At 39.5% G+C, this 24,826-nt stretch overlaps 1 protein-coding gene across 1 annotated transcript in view; it reads left to right on the forward strand.

The window, feature by feature from the left end:
• The first annotated feature begins 10,302 nt into the window (after positions 1-10,302).
• Positions 10,303-24,826, forward strand: part of GABRR3 (gamma-aminobutyric acid type A receptor subunit rho3) — a 45,856-nt gene continuing 31,332 nt past the window's right edge. Inside the window, exons 1-2 of the mRNA XM_026499957.3 lie at positions 10,303-10,427; positions 20,062-20,171. Of these exons, the coding sequence (XP_026355742.2) occupies positions 10,303-10,427; positions 20,062-20,171 (235 nt within the window). The remainder of the gene's footprint in view (positions 10,428-20,061; positions 20,172-24,826) is intronic.

A 24,826-nucleotide genomic window follows, 5' to 3' on the forward strand; every position in this document is an offset into this window, starting at 1 on the left:
TCTATCTCGCTTTCCCCTGTGGTCTTTGCTGACCGCAGCTCACCATCCAACACTCCACATAAGGCTCTACTTAACAAATGTTAATTTGACCAAATTACAACAATCCAACTTCTCCTCAGAAACCATGCGAGGAATGAGTACGGAGTGAAACATTTTAAGTGTTGAGAGAAAAAACCACCAATCTGTACCCTCCAAAATATCCTTCAAATGTGAAAGAGAAATAAAGACATTCTTAGACAAACAAAAATGGAAGGAATTTGTTCCCAGTAGATCTGCCCTATAAGAGATGTTAAAGAAGTTCTTTAGAGAGAAGGAAAATGATACAGGTCAGAAACTCGTATCTACATAAAGCGAGGAAAAGGATCAAAGAAGGAGTAGGTGAAGGTAAGATAAAAACTTCTATTTTTCTATATATAATTGATCTAACAGATAATAGTGTATTCAAAATATCATCAACAATGTATTTGATTATGTATGCTTAGTATATGTCCTATATGTATTTCATACATATATGAAGTGGATGACAATAATTATATAGGGATGAGAGGCAGGAATAAGGATTATTTTCTTATTGTAAGGTACTCACACCACCCATGACGTGGTATAATGTTATCTGAAAGTGGGCTTGGATTAGTTGTAAATGTATATTGCAAACCCTAGGGCAACCACTAAAAAGTTTTTTTAAAAAAGGAGGGATAATGAAGTATAACCAATAGGCTAAGAAGAATGGATGGAATCATATAAAATGCTCAACTAAAACCACAAAAGCCAGAAAAAGAATGGATGACAAAAGTGGGAAGAACGGCAACAAATAGAAAACAGTTAATGACATGGTAGATTTTTTTTTATTTGAATTCCAGAATAGTTAACATACAGTGTTCTATTACCTTCTGGTGTACAATATAGTGATTCAACAGTTCTGTACATTTCTCAGTGCTCATCATGATAAATATGCTCATAATCCCCTTTACCTATTTGACCTATTCCCCCACCCATCTCCCCCCGCCCCCCCCCCCCCCCCCCCGGTAACCATCTTGCTCTCTATAGTTAAGAGTCTGTTTTTTGGGTTGTTTCTTTTTTCTTTGTTCATTTGTTTTGTTTCCTAAATTCTACATATGAGTGAAACGATGTGGTATTTGTCTTTCTCTGATTTACTTATTTCACTTAGCATTATACCCTCTAGACCCATCTATGTTGCTGCAAATGGCGAGATTTCATTCTTTTTATGGCTGAGTAATAGTCCACTCACTCTATAAATATATCTACAGATATATCTAGCTAGCTAGCTATAGCTAGCTATAGATAGATAGATACATACATATATACATCTTCTTTATCCATTCATCTATCAATGGACACTTGGGTTGCTTTCATAATTTGGCTATTGTAAATAATGCTGCAGTAAACATAAATGTGCATATATCCTTTCAAATTAGTGTTTCATATTCTTTGGGTAAATTTCCAGTAGTGGATTTACTGGATCTTACGGTAATGCTGTTTTTCATTTTTTGAAGAACCTCAAAAATGTTTTCCACAGTAGCTGGACCAGTTTGCATTCCTACCAACAGTGCACAAGTGTTCCTTTTTCTCCACATTCTCACCAGCATGTGTTGTTTCTTGTGTTTTGATTTTATTCATTCTGACAGGTATGACATATCTCATTTTGGTTTTGGTTTGCATTTCCCTGATGAGGAGTGATGGTGAGCATCTTTCCATGTGTCTGTTGGCCATCTGTAGGTCTTCTTTGGAGAAATAACTGTTCATGTCTTCTGCCTATTTTTAACTGGATTATTTGGGGAGGTTTTTGGTGTTAAGTTGTATAAGTTCTTTATATATTTTGGATACTAACCCTTTATTGGACATGTCATTTGCAAATATCTTCTCCCATTCAGTAGATTGTCTTTTAGTTGTTGATTTTTTCCCTTGTTCAGCAGAAGCTTTTTATTTTGATGCGGTTCCAATAGTTTATTTTTGCTTTTGTTTCCCTTGCCAAAGGAGATATCTAGAAAAATTGCTACAGCTGATGTCAGAGAAATTATTGCCTGGGCTCTCTTCTGGGATTTTTATGGTTTTAGGTCTCATGTTTAAGTCTTTAATCCATTTTGAAGTTTTTTTTTTGTGTATGGTGTAAGAAAGTGGTCCAGTTTCATTGAAGAGACTGTCTTTTTCCCATTTCATATTCTTTCCTCCTTTGTTGAAGATTAATTGACATATAATCGTGGGTTCACTTCTGAGCTGTCTATTCTGTTCTATTGATCTGTGTCTATTTTTGTGCCAGTACCATATTGTTTTGATTACTACAGCTTTGTAGTATATCTTGAAATCTGGGATTGCAGTACCTCCTTTTTTCCTTTTTCAAGAATGTTTTGGCTATTTGGGGTCTTTTGTGTTTCCATAGAAATTTTAGGATTATTTGTTCTGTGAAAAATGCTTTTGATTGCTTTGAGTAGTATGGATATTTTAACAATATTTGTTCTTCCAATTCATGAGCATGAATTGACATGGAAGAAATGTAAATGCATATTACGAAGTGAAAGAAGCCAACTGAAAATTCTACATACTGTATGGTCCTAATACATAATACTGTAGAAATACAGAACTATCGAGACAGTAAAAACATCAGGTTGCCGGGGCTTGAGGGGAAAGCGATAAATAGGTAGAGCACAGAGGATTTTTAGGTCAGTGAAAATACTGCATATGATACTATAATGATGGATACATGTCATTATTCATGAGTCCGAACCCAGAGAATGAACAACATCAAGAGTGAAACATGATGTAAACTTTTGGCTTCAGGATATGCCATATCTACTTAGGGGTCTCAGTTGTAACAAATGTCCATCTTCTGGTTGAAGATGTTGATAATAGGGAGGTTATACATGTGTAGGGGAAGTGGCTATGTAGGAATTCTCTGCACTTCCCTCTCAGTTTTGCTGTGAACCTTAAACTTCCTTAAAAAAAATTGTCTTAATTTTTTTAAAAAATGATCTGGACGTGAATAGTGGTGATGGTTGCACAATAATTCCAATGTACTTAATAATTCAGAACTGTACACCAAAACATAGTTAAGAAGGTAAATTTTATGTTATGTGTTTTTTACAACAATTTTAAAAATTGAAGAAAAAATCAATCATTTCTATGTGCTAGCAATGTACAATTGGAAGCCAAAACTTTTAAATCAATCCCATTTATGATAATTCCAAAAACGTAAAATACATAGGTATAAATATAGCATAATATTACTAGATCTATATGCTGAGAACTATAAAACACTGTTAAAAGAAATCATGAAAGACCGAAGTAGAGGACACCATGCACATTGATTGGATGATTCAACGTAGTAAGATGTTCATTCTCACCACATTGATCCAGGTTTAATGCAACGCCATCAAAATCCTAGCAGAATTTTTTTGTAGAGGTAGAAAAGCTGACTCTAAAACTTGTACACAAGGACAAAAGAACGAGAATAACTAAAACAACTTTGAAAAAGAAGAATAAAGTTGGAGGATTTTAAGATTTGTCTACTGTGAAGCTACAATGATCAAGACAGTGTGATATTAGCAAGGGGATAACGTAAGACCAACGTAACAGAATAGAACTTCTCCTACAGGCAAAGGGAAAACATTTTTGCCAGAGAAAAGATATTAGAGAAAGAAGTATCATTAATATATACTGGCAAACTGCATATAGAAGAGAGTAAACTAGAAAGACTTGGGGAAAGAAGGCTGATTTAAATATATATTTATATTAGAGGCAAAAAGGTCTAGTGCCAAAGGGAATACAAAGGAACTGCAAAAGAAGTTTTGAAGCAAAAAATTAATTAAAAAAAAATCAAATCTTGAAAAGGGAAGGATCAAAGATTATTTCAAATGTTTGAGACTGGGCGCCTGGGAGAACGGTGATATCACGATCGAAATCATGATGTTGGAAATGCAAACACTGTATTAGTACAGAGCAATCAGACCTGCAGCTAACACTAATTGTGGTGATTGTTACATTTTCAATGGACCAGGCATTGTGCTGAACGCACTTTGATAGAAAGTTTCTTTTTCCGTAGTGTTCATTTCTACCTCCTAGCGTTCCCAGAGATAAAACAAAATGCTGTTCTTACATGTAGGTAAGAGGTGAAACCTTCAAAATACGCTCAGTATTCAGAGAAACCACATCATCAGTCAATCTACATTCGAGGTAAATAACTGCATTTTCCTCTGATAACACGGTTTCTTTTTGTTGGTTTTTTTTTTTTTTTTTTTTTGCCTGAGTCATTTGGCATTATGTTATTAATCCTTTCCTTTAATTTTGCCTGTGCTGGTAAAAGCAAATCATTGAGATTTTCCTTTCCCCGAGGACAAGGACACTTAAAATAGTGTGGTCTGGCTGGGTATGTGTAGTCTATGCTGCCATCTAGTGGCCATATGGGTACTATTGCACGTTGGCGAAGATGGCTCAACTTTAGCACCACCCACTTTCCTCTAGAGCTGAGCATGATTCTTCAGTTCCCACTCCGATCTCAGCTCATTCTGTATCTCGGAAATGAAGTAGGAGGAGAATAAAAGAGTGGTGAAAAGGAAAGAAGCTTTACTGGGGCCTGGTAATTCTGGGAAACGGAAGAGAAAACACCATTTCTGAATGAGAGCAAAGAATTGGGGGGAGCAAGTGCCCCCTACTGGCTGCTCTTGGCATGGCCAGGTTATATTCTATTTCCAAGGAATCGAAGAAAAATAAATAAGAAAACAAATGCAAATGAATTGTGTATAATCTCTCCAATCTTAGTTTCTCCGTATATTAAAAAGAGGAGGGGGTAGTCTAAACAATCTCCAAAGTTTTTTCCATATCAACATTCTACAACTCTCTGATTTTCACCTCAGGATAGTTTGCATACATGACATGACGCAGATACATCAGGAAATTTCTGGAGGCGTGGACTTTATTGTTGTTTTGTCAGATGTTCTTGATCCAGTCCAAATAAGACTTTCACTTCACTTTCCTTTTCCCTCTTTGTAGGCAAAGTAATCTGTGACCCATGATGGATATATTGAGGACACAACCAGCCTATCTGAATTTTCTTTTTTGGCTCCCTGTCAAAGGGATAGAAGCTGGCTGACATCATCAGGGTGAAAGAAGAATGAACAAGAGGCAATTTATTCAAGGGGGACTTAAACCATTACACAATTCTCCAGTGACCCTGTGATTCATTTTGTTTCCTTGTAGTTGCCACTCTCTAATTTTGACAGATGTGGTTTTCTGCTTTTCCCTTAAGAAGCTTACTGGGCTTGCACAGAGAGTACTACCGGGATAAGGTTAAGGAGCCGATTCAGCATCAACAGAGACAGATGCCTTATTGTAATTGAACTGAAACCCTAAGACCTTCCACAGGCCAACTCTTTGCAGCCTAGGCCTTTGCCTTATTTTTATGCAAACAATTTCCCACTTTAAATTCTTAGCTGACAAAATATAAACTACTTTTATTCCTCCCTCAACGTTACTATTGATATGGGTAGTCAGTCTAGCAAGATTATCCAGTAAAGTGGTCAGAAGGATTCGCACCGTTGATTCACCCCTTCAGTGTGTGGAGAGGGGCACCCTGACTATGATTTCAGTGGTAGTGGAAGGCATGCAATCTGCCAAGTGTGTCTAAAGAACTTGTGCTCCGAAATAGCTCCACCGCTGCCTGAAAAGTGGACCACTTCTGCTTTAGTGCCTCAATCCTTCAGGTCAAAATACTGCTTCAAAATCCCCTTTTAGGGGTGCCTGGGTAGCGCAGTCGTTAAGCATCTGCCTTCGGCTCAGGGCGTGATCCCGGAGTTCTGGGATCGAGCCCCACATTGGGCTTCACTGGGAGCCTGCTTCTTCCTCTCCCACTCCCCCTGCTTGTATTCCTTCTCTCTCTCTGGCTGTCTCTATCTCTGTCAAATAAATAAATAAAATCTTCTAAAAAAAAAATCCCCTTTTAGGGGCGCCTGGGTAGCGCAGTCGTTAAGCATCTACCTTCGGCTCAGGGTGTGATCCCGGAGTTGTGGGATCGAGCCCCACATGGGGCTTCGCTGGGAGCCTGCTTCTTCCTCTCCCACTCTCCCTGCTTGTGTTCCCTCTCTCGCTAGCTGTCTCTCTGTCAAGTAAATAAATAAAATCTTTTTTAAAAAATCCCCTTTTAATGTCTTGTTTGTTTTTTTATCGGCTACCACTATTATGCTGTGAATTTAAAAGTTCAGCAGTCATCAAAAGTAGTCTCAAGATGATCGGACATAGCATTGTGATAGGGAGATGTGTAAAGCCCAGATTTACGTACAAATCAGAACTTCCCGATGGGCGCTCTAGAGGAGCACTTTTTTGAGGAGTATTAGTAAGTACTGCAGATTTTTTTAAAAAGAAGACCTGAGGTCAATTGTGTTTAGGAAACACAGAATTCAGCAGAACTAAACAAGTTTTTTTTACTAAGGCTTTCGATGTGTTAATAATCATTCAACAAATATTTATTAAATGTGGACTATTTGCCAAAAATGGTTATGTGTTTGGAATACTCCAAGGAACAAGAGAAACAAAGACTGCTCTCTTGCATGGCTTACATTCTCGCAGGGTTAGACAGAAAATGAACAATAAACATAATAAGTATACTGTAGAAAACATGCTAAGGGCCATATAAGGTAGATTACAGCACAGGTTGTTGGAGGAAAGGGAGCATACTGCATTTTTTTTAAGAGTGGTCAGGATATGTTCCATTGAGTAAATGACATTTGAGCAAAGATTTAAGCTGGTTCAAGGAGTTACTCATATAGATACCTGGATAGAGAGTGTGTCAGTTAAGGGTAAGAACTGGTTTCCATCTTAGTTTCCCGGGGTGGAAACATGCTTGGTAATGTTCAAGGAACAACAAAGAGGCCAGTGTTTCCGGAACAGCTGGTGGGAGTGGAAGGAACAGTAGGAGAAGTCAGAGAGGCAAAGAGGAGGAGGGATTTGCAGATTATGTAGGGCTTTCCTAGCCATTGGAAAGACTCTGTAAATTGAGAAAAAGGAGAAGCCATTGCAGGGTTTGGGAGAGAGGAGTGACTTGACCTGATCTTTATTTTTAAAGAATCACTGGTTGCTGTGAATCGAATGAAACAGGGCAAGGGAAGAAGCAAGAAGACTAGTTATGGCAGGACTGCAATAATTCAAGCAAGATGGTGACTGAAGACCAGGGAAGGAACTGGGGCGCTGGTGAGAAGCACTCGGATTCTGGATGCATTTTCAAGGTGGATTGGACATGGAGTGTGAGAAAGAGGAGTCGAGAAAGGACAGTACTGTTCTCAGTTGAGATAGAGAGAGTCGTAGGTGAATCGGAGAGAAATATTAACAAGCTTACTTTTGGACATGTTGAACGTAAGATACTTATCAGACATCCAGGTGGAAATATTAAGCAGGCAGCTGGATGTGTGTCTTTGTCCATCTGAGGTGCTGTAACGCAACATCGACGGGGTGCCTTATAAACGACAGAAGCTTGTTTCTCACCGTTCTCGAAGCTGAAAGTCCAAGATCAGGCTGCCAGCCTGGTCAGATGAAGGCCCTCTTCTGGGTTGCAGATTTTTCATTGTATCCTCACTCATGTGGTGGGTGAGGGATCTCTCTGGGGTCCCTTTTATAAGGACACTAATCCCATTTTTTGTGAGGGCTGCATTCTCATGACCTAATTACCTCCCAAAGGACCCACCTACTAAAACTATCACCTTTGGGGGTTAGGATTTTAACATATGAATTTGGGGGACACAAACACTGAGACCATAGCCGTATGAGAGGGAACTTCCAAACTCAGCACACAACACTTTTTCACAAAATATCCCCAGCGTAGCCGTGCGCTGCTTTGGGAAATGTTGGTGTAGATAATGGTACTAAGTGAAGAGAATCGACCTAGGTAGCACAGAGTGCTGGGCTCAGGCGTCAGGCCCCGGATCTCAGGAGAGCACCGAGGTGCAAACCAAACTGTGACCACAAGGCAGTCCTCCAGCAGCCACAGTGACAGTAGTCTAAGACCAACAACTCTTCGTACATGTCTTCTATTGACTGGCTCTTTGCAGAAGAGGAAAGCTTACTGGCCCAGAAATACAAGAGGAAAGTGCTCACTCAGACTACGGTGAACGTGAAAGGAAACCTCCTTTAGAACGGAATCCCGAGGCCAGCAGGGGGAGCTCTCACGCCCCACCACTGCTTGTCAAGCGCAGACCCAACAGGAAGACGTAAACCCTCCCGGAGGATACTACTTTAATAACCCAGCCTGCGGAAGAAACACTTACTTGCCGCCCAGCCAATGAGAGACTGTCACAAGTCAGACAACGAGAAGCCGCTACACTTTGAACTCCCAGGTTATTCCAATGGACCGTTTATAACAGCCCCTCCCAACTTTCCCCTTTCCTCCATAAAGAAGAGTTCCTTTCTTTGCTCTGTGGACTTGCGGATGGCTTGCCATAACTTGCTTGTCCTGGATCACAATCCTGTACTATTCTTGAAGAAACCTGCTTCTGTCGGTCAAATAACCGGCAGTTTTATTTCTAAGGTTGACACTTTTCTAGCCAGTAGGGAAATTAAAATTAAAACTACAACAGTCATTGGATTAGGTAATATTTAAAAACCTGATTATACCAAGCTTAAAAAAGATGTTTAAAAATGAGGACTCGCATTCTTTAAGAGTGGAGTTGTAAATCGGTATACTCACTTTTATGAGCAACATAGTACTTTCCAGTAAATTTTAAGGTATGAAAATTGTTCAGCCTTGCAGTTTTCCTTCTAGGTATGTACCCTAAAGAAACTCGTACATGTGTGCACAAGGAAATACTTACAAACGTTCACTGCAGAATTGTTTACAATAGACTGTTTATGATAGAAAAATAAGAAATAATGTCTACCAATAAAAGAATAAATAAAATGTTAGTTATCCACACGTTGAAATACCATATAGCAATTAAAAATGAATTAACTAGAGCTACATCTATCAACATAATAAATCTCCAAGCATAATGTTAAGAGAAAAAGTAGGTTGCGGAAGTAAAAGTATAATTGGACACCAGTTTTATAAAGTTTTTGAAACATGCAAAAAGTTTGTATGCTAATTATGAATATGTACTTGTGATAGTTTAACTGTATATGATGATAAACACTAGAGGATAAGGGGAGAAGTAAGAATTTATTACGTCATTCTGTATATTTGTAATATTTTATATTGAGCTTATATTTTAAAGAGGAAAGACATGGCTAAGAAGCATACAAGAAGGTTTTAATACATTGGCTAAAAGAAAATGTAACCTAAGTAAAAACAAATTAATGTGCTAAAGCAATAACAGAGGATACAAGGTGTCAAGGAGACAAATCAATTCCAGGAAATTTAAGAATTTCCTTCAACTCTATTTCTGAGAAGAAAATGGTCTTCTTAAGTCCTGGTAAACAGGTCAGCTGTTGCTCTATTGTTCACCTTGTGATATTCCAGTTGGAGAAATTTAATTTCACTGATGTGCTCATTCATTGGAACTTTGCAGACATAGAGGAAATGTTCCCAGGGACTACTTCTACTCTATGGGTGCAGAGAACGTTTAGGAATGTGTGTGGTCATAATTTAACAGTGACAGTGTGGTCCTTACCCACTGCTCAAGGCTAATTTCTTTTTTTATTTATCAGGCCGCTTACAATATTAAATCTTAAACGGAACCACTTCTGCTTTCAAAGGAATACACCATCATCTTAAAATATGATTATTTGCTCAACAAAAATAATAATTTATTTTTTGTATGCACTACAGCAATCTATATGCATTTAGGGAGAGAAAGATTAATTTCTGGCAAAAAGGAGCCATGAGACAAAGGAAACGGTCTTCAAATGTATAATTAAAATTAAATTAATCATCTTTGTTCTTTTTAAGCATATTATTTTGCCAGATCATTAAATATATTCAAATGACATCGTGTTGGGTTAAAGGGATTTATTGCCTAACGTCTCTTCTTTGTCTGCCGAGGACTGGAGCTGAGAGTTTATTGAGTACGGGATCAAGCATCCCACTAAGAACCTTCCCTGGAAAGAGGGACGAAAGGATGCAAACTGAAAATGAAAAGATCTGCTTTGTTTTTCCCTAAACTGCTGATGAGCCAGACAGATGTTTGCCTGCAAGTGACGTGAACCTATTTAATCTACTAAAACAAGACACCGCATTGAAGGCAATGCCTCTCCCTTTGCCTTGATACCTTTACTTGGCGCCCTATTTCCGTTTAAAGAGACGCATGAAGAAGCACTACTGATCCCAGCACTGGTTGCATCCATTTACATTCCTTTCTTTTGGAAGAGATGATCCTGGCTTCCCAGCTGGTCTTCTTCGCCTGCATCTGGATCACCCTGAGGCCAGATGCTTTTGCTGCTTCTGAGATTGAGAAGTCCCACCAGCGGTGCTCCTCTTCAATGAAGAGAACCCGGTAAGATAGAGTATAGTCTCCACAGTCATTGCCCTCCCTCACCAGCTGCCTCAGACCTATGGGGAACCTAGAAACAGGTCTCTGATGGTATCACATATTTGTGGGTGATTGTCTCCCGCGATAGCATTCACCCATCAAAATTAATCACCTCTGGGTAGCTTCCGGAAGAGCAGAGAATCCTGGCTCTCGGCTGGCAATTGTATGCTTATTTTTGGAGAAAACAAGGGCTCGTGTAGGGATCTTCTTTCAGGGAATGTATTTCTTCAAAGAATAATACATTTATTACTAATAATGACACATGTTGAAAATTTCCCCAAATTTCTTTGAGTAGAAATTGGTCTAAGCATCAACTTCTGATGTCGAGGACTTCAAGAGGAGATAGTCCATATATCAATACTATAGTCATGAAAAGCACTAAAGGCATGTGTTGCCTTTCAAGGTGAGTTTCCATACCTTTGAAATATTATCCGAAATGTCAGGACATCATCGTTATTATCTTATCATCAATAATTGAGAGCATGTGTGCACGTGCTAGCAGAGTGTTCATCCTGCTTTACCGGGAACTCCATGCGTTTTAGCACCAAGTGTCCCAGGCAAACAGGGATGGTTAGTCACCATACCACTCAAATGCCTGCAATAACCAAAAAGGGACCTCTTGTCTTGGGGAAAGTCTCTCCTTTTCACCAAGCACAAGATTTTCAAAAATACCCAAGAGGGGAAATTGAGGAATGAAGGTGAGTTATATCACCCAGCCAACCCTGGCAATCAAGGAGGTGACAGCTGTTTCAGCCAGATTGCCCTCACTTCCTGAATATTTATGAGGCACTCCCTATAAGATGGGGAAAGTGAACATAAAATTTTAATAAATCCTTGTGAAGCCTCAGGTTTAATGACCAGAAACAAAAGAGGTGGCGGGGGGGGGGAGGGAAAATTTACTAGACTCCTGATTTCTGCTCTGCTCTTGAAATCAAGAGCCACCTCCCACACATTTCCCGTGCTTCTGTTCCCACACCCAGATCTGAGATAATATGTTTTGTCCAGTTCAGCCACTTTCTGAGTTTTCTTCAAGGCAATTAGACAAGCAATATTTGGGAAACCTGAGGTTACACCACCAGACTGAGGAAAAGGGAGACTGTCGTAGGAGCTAACCCATCACACTGACCCACGACCAGTGGTAGAATTGCTGTAGAAAAATCTACTATGTGTATTTTGTAGGTGTTATTTAAGGGGCAAGAGGAGAACATCAGCTCTTTGTGGTGAGGTGCGAATTTTTTTTTCTTATGTTGGAGATCTCAATGTTAGACCTTATTTATTTATTTTTTTAAAGATTTTATTTATTTATTTGACAGAGAGAGAGACAGCCAGCAGGAGAGGGAACACAAGCAGGGGGAGTGGGAGAGGAAGAAGCAGGCTCCCAGCGGAGCAGGGATACCAATGTGGGGCTCGATCCCAGGACCTGGGATCAAGCCCTGAGCCGAAGGCAGACACTTAAACGACTGAGCCACCCAGGCACCCCTGTTAGACCCCATTTAAACAAAGAGGGAACCTCAGGGTGTCTGCTGCATGGGGCCAAGCCTGTCTTGTTTTCACTTCTCCACATCTTAAGTAAGGTACCCCGCAGCCAGCCGTAAGCTAGAATATGAGTCATTAAAATTTCTATCCGTGTCTTTTGTCCTGCAAAGAAAAATCCTCTAGGGCACTAGGGATTGAGTAAACCACCCACCCTGGTTCAAAAGTAGCCACTTAGAATGAAAGACAGTCATTTTGCCTGAGTGAACCGAGAAATCTAACCAGCCAATTTCTGAGCTGTCACTCACCAGTCTTTCAGGTAGATTTGAAGGCATTTTTGACAAAAACACAGAAGTTACTAATATTAGGGTAGTTTCTAGAGTAAGGAGCCCAGAATTCTTCAGACCTTAGTATGTGAATAAATACTGTGAGTTTCTTTGCCCCACAACCAATCTGATTATCAGCAACTAAATAAGTAATGAATCAGTTAATTAATAATCCATTCTTTTATAACCCAAGAGAACTAATAGAATGAACATGGAAGGCATGCTCTTTCTTTAAAAACTGTGAAGTGGATGGATTTACATTACCAGGCATTCATGTGCATTATTTTGAGCCGGTTTTCATATAATCAGTCCCTTAAATGCTTTGCTATTAATTATTTTCTTTCGGAATATAATCTTACTCTTCACCCAGAAATTCCCCTTTTTATCCAAATATTGTTAAAATCATTTACCTAAAGATACCCTTTGTTTCTTAAAAACAACAACAGGAGAAGGGGAACTGGCAGGTAAAGTAAATTTTGGCAGGTGAAAAATGTCCCCGTTTTGCCTAGGAAAGAGATTTGGCTCCCTGGTGATGCAAAGAGGATTAGACATATAGACTCATTGAATATTTATTCATTCTTCCAACAGTTGTATTGAGTGACCTTTATATGCCAAGTGCCGGGTCCGGGATTAAGGATGCTAGGGGAACAATATACTTTCTCTGGCCTCAAGAATAGTGAGTGTGGAGTCCACCTAAATTGGCTTGCAAGAGCCAAGTGTTACCATTTTCAGGAAATCTATTTGCTAGCTGTTGAAAATAAACATTAAAAATTAAATTATGAATAATTTATAAACATACAATTAAATAATTATTTCTTAAAAAGGTAATAAGGGGTGCCTGGGTGGCTCAGTCAGTTAAACAGCTGCCTTCAGCTCAGGTCATGATCCCAGGGTCCTGGAATCGAGCCCCTTATCGGGCTCCCTGCTTAGCAAGGAGCCTGCTTCTCCCTCTCCGTCTGCCTGCTGCTCCCCCTGCTTGTGCTCTCTCTCTCTCTCTCTCTCTGCCTGTCAAAGAAATAAATAAAATCTTTTTTTAAAAAAAAAGGTAATGAGGGGTGCCTGGGTGGCACAGTTGTTAAGCGTCTGCCTTCGGATCAGGGCGTGATCCCAGCATTCTGGGATCGAGGCCCACATCAGGATCCTCTGCTAGGAGCCTACTTCTTCCTCTCCCACTCCCCTGCTGTGTTCCCTCTCCCGCTGGCTATCTCTGTCAAATAAATAAATAAAATCTTAAAAAAAAAAAAAAAAAGGTAATGAATACTTAAAACTCACCACTTCCTTATTCCTTTACCGTGTTTTACTATTATCTCATTCTTCGGGTTATTTACATCTGTCCTGTCTGTAAGGTAGAAATCCTATCTATTACATTAAATCATGTTAAATTATGTTATGTTATGTTATGTTATGTTATGTTATGTTATGTTATATTTTACGGCACTATACTATGGGCTATGCACATCTCTGTCATGTCAGTACCTTGAAATCAGTCACACGGGAGTATTTACATCATGGAAATAAGCAAACACTACAAATAGGGCTGGTTTTTTTCGTTTTTGTTTTTTTTCCTGGAGAACAATTTGCTAAACATTTACCAGCACATCTGTGAGCCTAACGTAAAAGCCAGGAGGGTCCTAGGGGTGGCAAGTCCACGTGCTCCTGCAGGTAAGACGAAGCCAGTGACACTGGTTGTGCCAGCTACAGACTGGGTGCTCCTCTGGGGGCTGTAGCTGTCAGGTCCAGCCTTTCCTTGTTGTAAGAAAACTTGAGCCCGGTGTTGCTAGATTCTTTGATTTTATAGAAGACGCAGGAAAGTAAGATTTTCATGTGAAATTTTCCAATTTAATATAACATGTGGGCTATCAAAAAAAAAGTATCTGCATCCCAGCTCCTAATCTGGTCTAGTTTCCTTATTTCACAGTTGAGGAACCTGAGGCCTCATCACTGAACTCGTGATCAGATAGAGACCCAAGTAAGACACAGGAACTGTCGGGTCTCGAGTGGCGCCTTCTCTCTGGGTGGCTGGTCCACAGAAATGTTCATCTGTATGGGGTTTTTTTCTTTATAAGAGACGGACTGTTGACTAAAGTCAGCTACGTATTCCCAGAATTGGGGAGTTTAGGAGCAGTTTGGTTAAAGCCACAAGAATTGTTCTATGCACTATATCTTCCCTAAGAAAGAGCAAAAGCATCAGGGACCTAGATATAAACATTGGATCCAGAAGTATGAGGTTGTCTTAGGGATCAGAAACTGGGTCACCTAACTTTCCTACTTTATCGCGTTCTTCGATTTGTATCTACGTAGCCCAATAGAACATTTTTGCTTCATTTGGTATTTTTCTAAAGGAATATTTTTTTATACAAAATTTTTTAAATGTTGCCTACACATTATTTGAGACTGTTGGGTTTCTGTGTGTCCTGGCTCATAATAGAGATCCAGGGAGAAAAAAAGTCCATGTTAAGCAGCAGGACATGCTTCTAGAATGACAAGGAGAATGGAATGATAAGGTAGAGAGCGATGCCTGGATCCTTCTTTGGAAAAGATCCAAGATGGCAAGTCCATCTCGTTCGAGATAATTTATGAAGCATTTATTATACAAAGTCAATAATGGAATGTTACATGGAAATAATACAAAGAATCTCAACTATGCTCTCCCTTTTCCAAGTTCTAATCCTATTCATATAGCTCCATGATTTTTCATGTTTAAAATTATAGTATAGAAACTATTTTATATTTTCTTAACTTAATCATTTTCTACATTGTTTCACAGACATTATAATGGTTGGTGATTTTAATCACTCCATATTATTACTTTGAATTAAAGGACCAATTATTGAACATTTATTTTCGAATTTGCAGTTGTGAATCACAGCAGTAAATATTTTTATGCATGTAATTTTCCCTGTACCAATAAAAATTATAATATTACTGGAAATGAATTATGAGTCAAAGCATATGAATTAGCTCTTGAAATTGATCTCTAAAAGGGTTTTCCCAATATTTGTGCTGTCACCCACAAAGTATAAATGTTTCCATTTTGTCATACCCTTTTAACATGGTTGGCTACTGAGATTTTGTGTTTGGGGCTCACTTAACAGGTATAAAATGGTACTGGTCTTACTTGGTATCTCACTGTTAACTCTCTAGATTAAATGTTTTTCCTTTTTATTTTTTAAAGGTTTATTTATTTAAGAGAGAGAGAGAGAGGGAGTGGACATGCTCACACATGCAGGAGGAGGGCCAGGAGGAGAAGGAGAGAGAATCCAAGCACAATCCCCCCTGAGACCAGAGCCTGACACGGGGCTGGATCCCAGCACCCCGAGGTCATGACCTGAGCTGAAGTCAAAAGTCAGATGCTTAACTGAATGACTCACCCAGGCGCCCCTAGATTAAACATTTTTTACAATATGCTTGTTAATTATATCCTTCCTTGGGTAAATAATCTATTCATGTCAGCCTACTTGTTTTCAACTAGTTTCTAGTAAACTAATCAAATATATAGACCCTTGGGAAAGCACTTTTGTAAAGTAACCTGCTGAGTGTTAGTGGCTCAATTAAAATGAGTTTGTGTCATTCCATTTATTTAATCCCAATACATCAGAATGACTTAGATGTATTTACTTTTCCTCATCTGGTTCTAGTACTTTTTTTTTTTTAAGATTTTATTTATTTATTTGACAGAGATAGAGACAGCCAGCGAGAGAGGGAACACAAGCAGGGAGAGTGGGAGAGGAAGAAGCAGGCTCATAGAGGAAGAGCCTCATGTGGGGCTCGATCCCAGAACGCCAGGATCACGCCCCGAGCCAAAGGCAGATGCTTAACCGCTATGCCACCCAGGCGCCCCTGGTTCTAGTACTTTTTAATTCTTTGCCTAATATGTCCTCCTCAAAGACTCCCTTAATGTCCCTAAAACCACTCAAAACCCAGTCTTTTCTTCCCCCACTTTCTTAGTCACAAAATTATAATAGAGTTTCTAACAACAAGAAGAGGCGGAGCGTGGAAATAGGTTTTGTTTCATCCAGGAAGGAAAAGATTCTAACTCAAAGGGAAAAGTGGTAGCTATTACCAAGACTTACACCTACTATTTCTCACACAATGTTTGTTACACTTTGTGGGCAAAGACAAAGACTGAGAATGCTCACCTAAGTCTCTTCCATGAACTGAGATTTCTTTGCTCTATCCCATCAGGACTCAGCCTTTTAGAAGACCCTCTCCTCAGACAGAAGTTATCCAAAAGCTTTCTTTCAGTAGCTACTAAAAATGAAGTTGCTTTTTCTAGAAGAGGGGAGAGGGAAGAAGACACAAAGTGGTTTAAAATGAGAATATATATTGAATTAGACCAGAAAGCCCTGAGCTAAACCTGATGCTCCATCATCTATCAACCCCCTTATTAAGCATGTTTGCTCCTCTTGCCTTTGTTCTATTTTGGTCTTCGCTTTGTTAACCTTTATATATATCTTTTTATTTTATAAGCCAGGGTCTTCAAGCTAGGGCACCTATACTTCTGAGAGTACCTGTACTCCTACGGGTACGTGCAAGCTATCAGAGGGGCATGAGGGCACAGATGGTTTTAAAACAATCAATTTCTGGATCTGTGACTTCCTCTGACCTCGTTCTTAGAATTAATCTGCCTGGAAACTTGTCTGCAGTCTTCACGACGGCTCTGTCTCATTTGGCAAAATAAAGGCATACCTCTCCCTCCTCCTGAATATGACCTTGTGTATGACCCCAGTGCATAAAATCCTCCTAGGTACAAAGAGATTATAAATATTGTTGTTGGGGGAGTGGGTGACTCTAGTGTAAATAACACATCGTCTTCCAAACTAGGTGATTTTTTTTCTTTGTTTTCAATAAAATCGAAATAAGAACCTAATTAATTTGTCAGGTTACAAGTCACTAGAAATAATTATTGATGATAGATCACAATGTGAGTTTTGGAAAGTAAGTAAGAAAGAATTTAAATAATTAAGTTACATTGCTAAAACAACGCTGAAACAAAATTTCTTCAAATTTCATGTATGTAAAAGTGTATTTAATATTTTCATCTATAAAAGTAAAGAAGAGGGATAGAATTTATGCTAGATCTGGTTTCATTCTAGCAGGATGATATCCATATACATGATGTAATTGGGGAAAATGTACAATTGTTTCATCAAGAAATACATTTCCAATAAATTTTATTCATAACTTTAATAAGTATCAACATTTAAATGAGTTATGTTTTGCTCCATTTGTAATACTCATAGATGCTAAAAAAGTTCATTTCAAAGTGTATACATATATTCTTGCAAAGAAATACGATGAGGTGATAAAATTCTATGAAGAAAATAAAATGAAAATACAAGTTCAAAGAAAACAAGGACTGATATAAAATTTCGTATTTTTAAAGGGGAATTTATTTCATGTATTTTTTTAAAGATTTTATTTATTTGAAAGACAGAGTGAGCACAAGTGGGAGGTGGGGTTGCAAGGAGAAAAAGAGAGAAGCACACTCCCTGATGAGCAAGGAGCCCAGCGTGGGCTGGCATCATGACCCGAGCCAAAGGCAGATGCTTAATCGACTGGAGCCAGCCAGGCGCCCCTATTTCGTGTATTTTAAAATGCATAATGTGAGTATTTAGATTCACTGAATACATTAAGAGGAGGAATATGAGTTTTCTTTTAAATTATCAATATTTAAGTAATTTAAAATTTTATAATGAGAAAATTATAGACATCTATTTAAATGTGTGAGTACATAGATTTTCAAAATTCTTTTAGAGGGTATATAAGCCACATAATCCTTTGTGCAAAATAGATAAGGTACAAATAAAGTCAAAAATAAATAAGTATGGGACAGCTCACTGTGCATCAGAAGAGCCGTCCAGGTAAGAACAGGTGTGTGTACTTTTGGTACCGCCAAGAGTGCTCCTTAAGAGGCTCTGCGTTCAGTGTTCTTGGGATTGTCAATTAAGATTTATCCTTTCCTCCAATCTCATGATGCTTCTGAAAATGTATGCTTCTGAAAAGACACATGAGTGATGGCCATTTAGTTGTATTATATTACCAAAGGAGTTCACAAATTTTCATGAGTTTTCACCCAAAGTTACATTTGATTTTTCCTAAGATAATAATAATTAGCTAGCTCATATTCAATGTCTACTATTTTCCAGACCGGTGGTTCTCCTAAGAAATTGTCATAAATGCAAACTCTGCACATGGGTCCCAGCAAACCAGGTGATTCAGATGCATGCCAAAGAAGATAATATTTAATATTTATCAAACATCCTGGCGTGAGGCCTTGAACATAGTAGGCATTTAATAAACATATTAGCTGCTATTACTTTTTCAATAAATAGTTCATCCCAGCTCCTTAAAAGAAATGTTCTAATTAATTTAAGATCCTTGGAAGAAATAGTCCTATGTATTCAATTATTCGTAGGATATATTGACTTCACATGTTTAGAATCCAACTCATCGTCTTCTACCCAAAACAGATTTCGTCCTCCAATTTTCCCTTTTCTCTCAATGGCAAAAATAAATCCCTGAAGGCCTCGACCAGATACGTCCCCCTTGAAAAACCGTTCTGGAGGCTGCTGGGTTCCCATACACCTGGGCATAGGTCTTCATCCAGCTGCTTCAGGATGTGAAATCCTCACCGTCAAAGTCATTTTACTGAGCTAAGAAATTGCACCCACAAGCCATATGTTAAAGTTCACCCTGCTTTTCTGGAGAAGACATTTATTAAGGCAAAAGCATATCAGGAACTCAGAGTAACTAGAATTCACTTAGTAGACCCTCAGTGTCTGGTGTTGTTGTTGCTGCTGCGGCTGATGATGATGATGACAGTGAGGACGGCCGGCATCTTTCTCTGGAAGGCGCTGAGCAAGGCCGCTAGCTGGCACCCGGGACTAGAGGATCGCTCCATTCCAGGGGAGCTGTGCTTCCACAGACATCCTGCCTCCACACGCAGCAAACCACTCGGAAGTATGGATCCCAGGACAAAAAACGAGTCCAGGAGATCCAGCAACTTTCCCGAGTCTACAGACCCAGGGAGTAACAGAGTGACTCCCAGATCAGACTCTGGAAACACCCGAGAGACCACTCCCCACTTTGCCTTTACCCCAGAGAACTGCAGACGAAAATTAACTTCACCTACTTCACAGTTCAACCAGAGATCAAGTCCAATCAATTGTCAGATCCATCCATTTTCCCTTTGGATTCCCATTGCCACCCCTAGAACCTGCTACAGACATTCTGCTCTCATCTCAACTTGCTCCCATGCTTTCTGAGCATTTTGTCTTTGTAAAGCACTATTTTCATCAGTTTACAGTTTTGCAGTGTTTTTTGTTTTTGTTTTTATTTTTGTGTTTGTTTTACTGTCTTAGTGCAGAAGTAGTTTGACTTCAGTGACCCCAAGAATGACTTAAGTAACATGTTTAATGCAGATTCCTAGGCCCCGTTTCCTTGGGTTCTGGTTTAGGTGATCTGGGGTGGGGTGCACGGACCTAAGGTGGGAGCGACGAGGGTTTTTTCCTGGTCTAACCACCATATTCTGAGAAACATTACCTGCCAAAGCATTACATCCAGACTTGGTTTATCGTCTAAGTTGCTCCAAATTTTGGGTTACCTTACCTGCCCACCCTTACATAACAAAGAGTGAACGTTGGCAGATCTTTAGCTCTGTGTAGCATAAGCCGAGAAAGTGAGCTTTCATGTGTGCATTTCAGAGGATACCAGCTTGAACGCAGAAGGCTAACCTAAATCAAAATACCCAGAAGCTTGTATATCTCAAAAGTATTTCCCCCCCTTTGGAGGGATAGCAAACAAGAAGCCAGAATGAGGAAGGACGACAGTACCAATTGGCTCCGGCAATCCGAGCAACTTCTCCATATACAGGACCATGACTTTGCAATGAGACCTGGATTTGGAGGTGAGTATTATCTTTACAAACCTCTTATGTCACAATCCCTTGTACTGTCAAAATGAAGTTGAAAAGTTGAAGCAATTAAGATCAAAACACAAGTAAAGACCAATTAGAAAAAAAAAAAAAACCTTTTACAATGATCTCTTGAATGAGAACGGATACATTTTAAATTGATCAAAAAAGATAAATATCTTTACTAAATATCTATGCTATTTACTAATTATAAATAGTGTGTGTTCAATAAATAGTGAATGGGTATAAAATGCCTATACAGCAACTTATTCTTTCAACTAAAACCTGTAAATTGGATTCTGTGATGATAGTCATAAAATCTTATTGAATAACTTTATAAGCTGAAATGTCTGGCTTTGATGAAAGGAATAACACACCAAATGCCATGGCTCCCTATGAAACCACCCTGCTCAGGTTTTTCGTTTTATCACTTCCAGCACCTTCTGGAATGTTGGAGTGCCAGGCACTATTCCACCCTCCCAGTGCCTCGTAAGCAGGCACTATCATGCTTCCTAATATTCCAGTGTGGAGACTGGGGCGTAGAGAGGTGAGGAGCTTTGCTCAAAGCCACAAAAAAGCAACAGTGGTGGAACCCAGATGCAAGGGCAGGTAAGCAGGACAGAGGGAGGCCATATAAGGACACACTTGGAACAAGGCCTTTCCTGCCCTCAGATTGTTTAGCGTGCTTCCAGTTGCATCCCTGAGGTACCAAGTTTTCCAGAGACGCACAGGATGTGGTGGAATCAAGCAGTTCATCTGAACTCTCCACTTTACTGCTAAGTCCATCCGGGGACTTCAGTCACTGACCTAAGTCTCCACTCCCACCATTCCTGAGCTAACAACTTTTCAGAATACTAGAGGTGTGGCTATAGCAGAAGTGAGTGTGAGGCTGAGGAAGCAGGAACCCTCAGGTGTAGACCAGGGGCAGCTTTTTCATAAACAACTCATACTTTACATTTTCTGCGTGGGGTGGGGGAAACGTGACACTCGCTCTGTTGTGGTTGCGACCAAGGGAAGCACAGCAGGCGTGTAGGTACCTCAGAGAACTCACTTGTTAGCAGGTAAAATAAAACTGCAGGTCAGGTAGTTGTGATGTTGAGGGATGTTTGTTGTTTTTTAATTTCATGGAATCCATTGGGTTGCAATTCTAAGGGTCTGGCTTTGATTTTATTAGACTCGTGACTAAACCATTAACAAGCATCAAAGTCACCTGGGGGATTCTTAACACCAGAGGGCTGTGCCCCACCCCCACACACCCAGGTTTCTCTAGATCTGGGTGGGGCCAACAGTTTGCGTTTCTAACCAACACCTGGGCGATGCTGATACAGCTGGACTGAAAATCACATTTGATATTAGCTGAATTAGATTATCGGATCAGATTAAATCTTGGGGCGTTTCATTTTTTGTTTTTCCAGAGCATTTATCACATTTATTGAACTTAACAGGATTTTAGAAGCCTCGAAATTAATCAGGTTTAAAAATGTGTTCGTGTTTTACTTCGGAACTTCTTTATCTTGTTTTCTTCACATCACTGCTCCTCAGATGTGTCTTCCTTACTGGAATTCTCCCAAAGATGCCTGAGCCCTCAACTACCATTCCCAACAGACAGTTTTCTTTCCGCCAACCAAAGTTTGCCCAAAGTTTGGATAATATACTGTACAGCTATCACGCAATTATTCTGTACCTTGGTCTCCATGATTCTATAAAAACTTTCTGCAGTCTCCCCTCCCAACATTTAGTTGGAGAAAATTTTACGAAGATAAACTTGCCCTGCCGTGGGCCTTTTTAGGCACTAGAGGGCGCCAGTCGCACGGGAATGGCTTGGACCTGCCCTCTCCTGAACAGCAATTAGAAGCTCAAAATGATGTATGCTCTTCAATACCGATAAAAAAGCTGCCCTAATTCCTGTCAGTTTAGGTTCTTCAATTAAGTGAATTTCTATCGTAGAGGAAAGGGTTTCTACGGGTCTATTTTAGACCATTGAAAGCCAGAAAGATTGAGAGAAAAATGGCTGTCCTTGAATTTGGACCTTGAAACAAGCACTCTAGAAAGGCTTTATCACTCAAAGTGGTTCAAGGACAGGCAGTAGCATCACCTGGGAGCTAGTTAAAAATGCAGAAGCTCAGGCCCCACGCTCAGACTTTCTGAATCAAAATCTGCATTTTAATAAGATCCCAGGTGATTTGAATACACTTCACAATTTGAGAAACACTGTTGGAGATGATTAAGTGAGGACCCTCTGCTATTTACCTTTAAACACTTAAATCTTCATTCTCCCTCCCCGATATCATCCCTGGTCCCCCAGAAAAACAAAATTGACCTTAAATTTCCACTTCTTTTGATCTGCTGGAGATACATGTTAAGATTTTATTTTGAGTGGGAATGCTTTTTTAAAAAGCACTTATTTTTCCTGAGGCTACGCTGTGGGGTTATTAAAAATGCAATTGAAACGTGCTACTTAGTGTCAGGTGACAAATCATTCCACGATGAAGAAATTCTTTCTGACAATCATGGACTGGGGCTAAATGGTGTCCAAATGTCTTATGCGTTCAGTCAGCTCAGGCAGAAAAATCCATAAATTCAGGCAGAAGTGTCAGCCTGGTAGCTCCGTGAAAAACAGTCCTTAACCTTCTCTTGTCTTGGTCAGAACAGCTTCTTCTACAGTGACCCATTTCTCTGTTCTCTCAAGGCTGCCTTCCTGGGGAAATCAGGCGGCAGGATATACAAGACAGGCTTTAATTTATCTTCTCCTTCTTTATACTTGTCCATAACATAAACACATGCGCGTACTTCTTTCCTCTTGAGCTAAATGTAACTTCAGCACTTCTCCTGCCTTAATGTGTTTTCCTAATTAGCTTTAACATTAAAACCAGCTGCTACTGCAGTGTTTTTTACTTTTATAAAGCATTAGAAGATTAATTGACTCATTATGTGGAAACAGGAGGATATAAATTTAGGGGAGCTTTTTGTTTAACTTGGGTTATAAATTGCAGCTCATTTTCTTTATGTTTTTCCTACCCTTTACATCTCTCATCACTGAGGGCTTTTTTGTTTCAGTCTTAGAGATGATGATTTCTTCGTTTCTTTAAAGTGAAATCAATTGAGCATCTAGATACCGGCTCCTGAGTCAAGACAAAAGCTAACGTTGTGTAAGCCGCCTGTATAATCTGTGTTTGTCAAACAAGAGGACTAGCCTGGGAGCCAGAGGGACCTGGCTATATTCCTGCATTAACTAGCTTTGGGTTTCAGGCAAGCTCGCTAACATCTCCGAGTGAGTTATGTCATATGTCAAATGGAGCTAACATCGGTTTTACCTACCTACCTGACAAACGGCTGTAATGATAATATGAGATAGTATATTGTATAATGTATTTTAAGTGCACTATACATGTAAGATATATGACTGTTATTTAACAACCCTTATCCCAGCAAACATAAAAATAGACTGATGGTCTATCTTTATGCATACAAGAGAGACTACAGATGTGTGTGCTGCTACCTGGGTATTGATCCTGGGAAATCAACACGTAATGATAACGGTTAATGTTTATTTGTTTTTACTATATGCCAAATGCTCTATATATGGAATTAATGCGAGTATTCGTGAAATTGTTATTATTTGTGTCGTATACGTTACTGGTCAGTAAGATGTGTGAAGGGGGTTAAGGACTTGACACACATTCTTTCATTTAGTCTCACAGCAAGGCTATTAGGTAAGGACCATAGATTATTTCCCCATTTTACAGATAAGCAAACTGAGAGGAATTAAGGGATTTATGGAAGTTTGGCTTTAATTCGGGTTTAGGAGCTAGAAATTTCATGATTTTTAATCCATCTGCTTTAGTACGACCTTCTCTCTGAGACTGAGCTCCTTACCCATAAAAAGAATGATATTTAGAACTATATCCAGCTCCAGCGTTCTGTAATTTTGCATCTTGCCTTTACATGGCCCTCGCCCTCCACACTGTCCTCGAGATGCATAGATTCCTAGACCCCGGAGTAAGGTACACTTGGGCATGGAATTCAAAGGAGCCAAAAATGAGGTCAGATGGCATCTGAGGGCAAACACTTTTCTTCAGACTGGAAGAGCTCGTTCCCCCAATAATAGAATAAATAGAAAGGAAGAAAAAAGAAATCGAGAATGTTTCCAGGAGTCCATTCCTAATGGACAAGCCATATTTTTACCCCACTCTTTACCCCAGACCAGTCTTCAAACAAGCCTGAGGGTCTAGTGCTTTCCAGCAGTGGCATGAATATCTCCCTGTGCAGTGGCTTTATACCACAGCCCCAGCCTTGCACAAATAGTCATTAGCAACCGGGATCTGCTTACAAGTCACAAGATTCTCCACGGAAATTGTTCTCAGGTTTTGTCATAAAATAAGTGCTCTGTGAGAAGCACTTTTCATTTTCTAGTCAGGAGTGGACTGATTATCTAAATGTTTGAGTGCAGGATTGGGAATAGTAGCTTGCATTCCTACGAGCAGGTTTGCATTTCTGCTGAGTCGCAGTAGCAATAACATTTACTTTGAGCCATTTCTTGAGCACCAATTAAGTTTACTAACTATGTATTATTTCTAGTCTTCAAATAAGTCTCCAAGGTGAGTACTGCTACCAGGATTGTATAGGTGAGGAAACTAAGCTTAGAAATG

The sequence above is a fragment of the Ursus arctos genome, unplaced genomic scaffold (assembly GCF_023065955.2).
Source record: "Ursus arctos isolate Adak ecotype North America unplaced genomic scaffold, UrsArc2.0 scaffold_4, whole genome shotgun sequence".
Lineage (NCBI taxonomy): Eukaryota > Metazoa > Chordata > Mammalia > Carnivora > Ursidae > Ursus > Ursus arctos.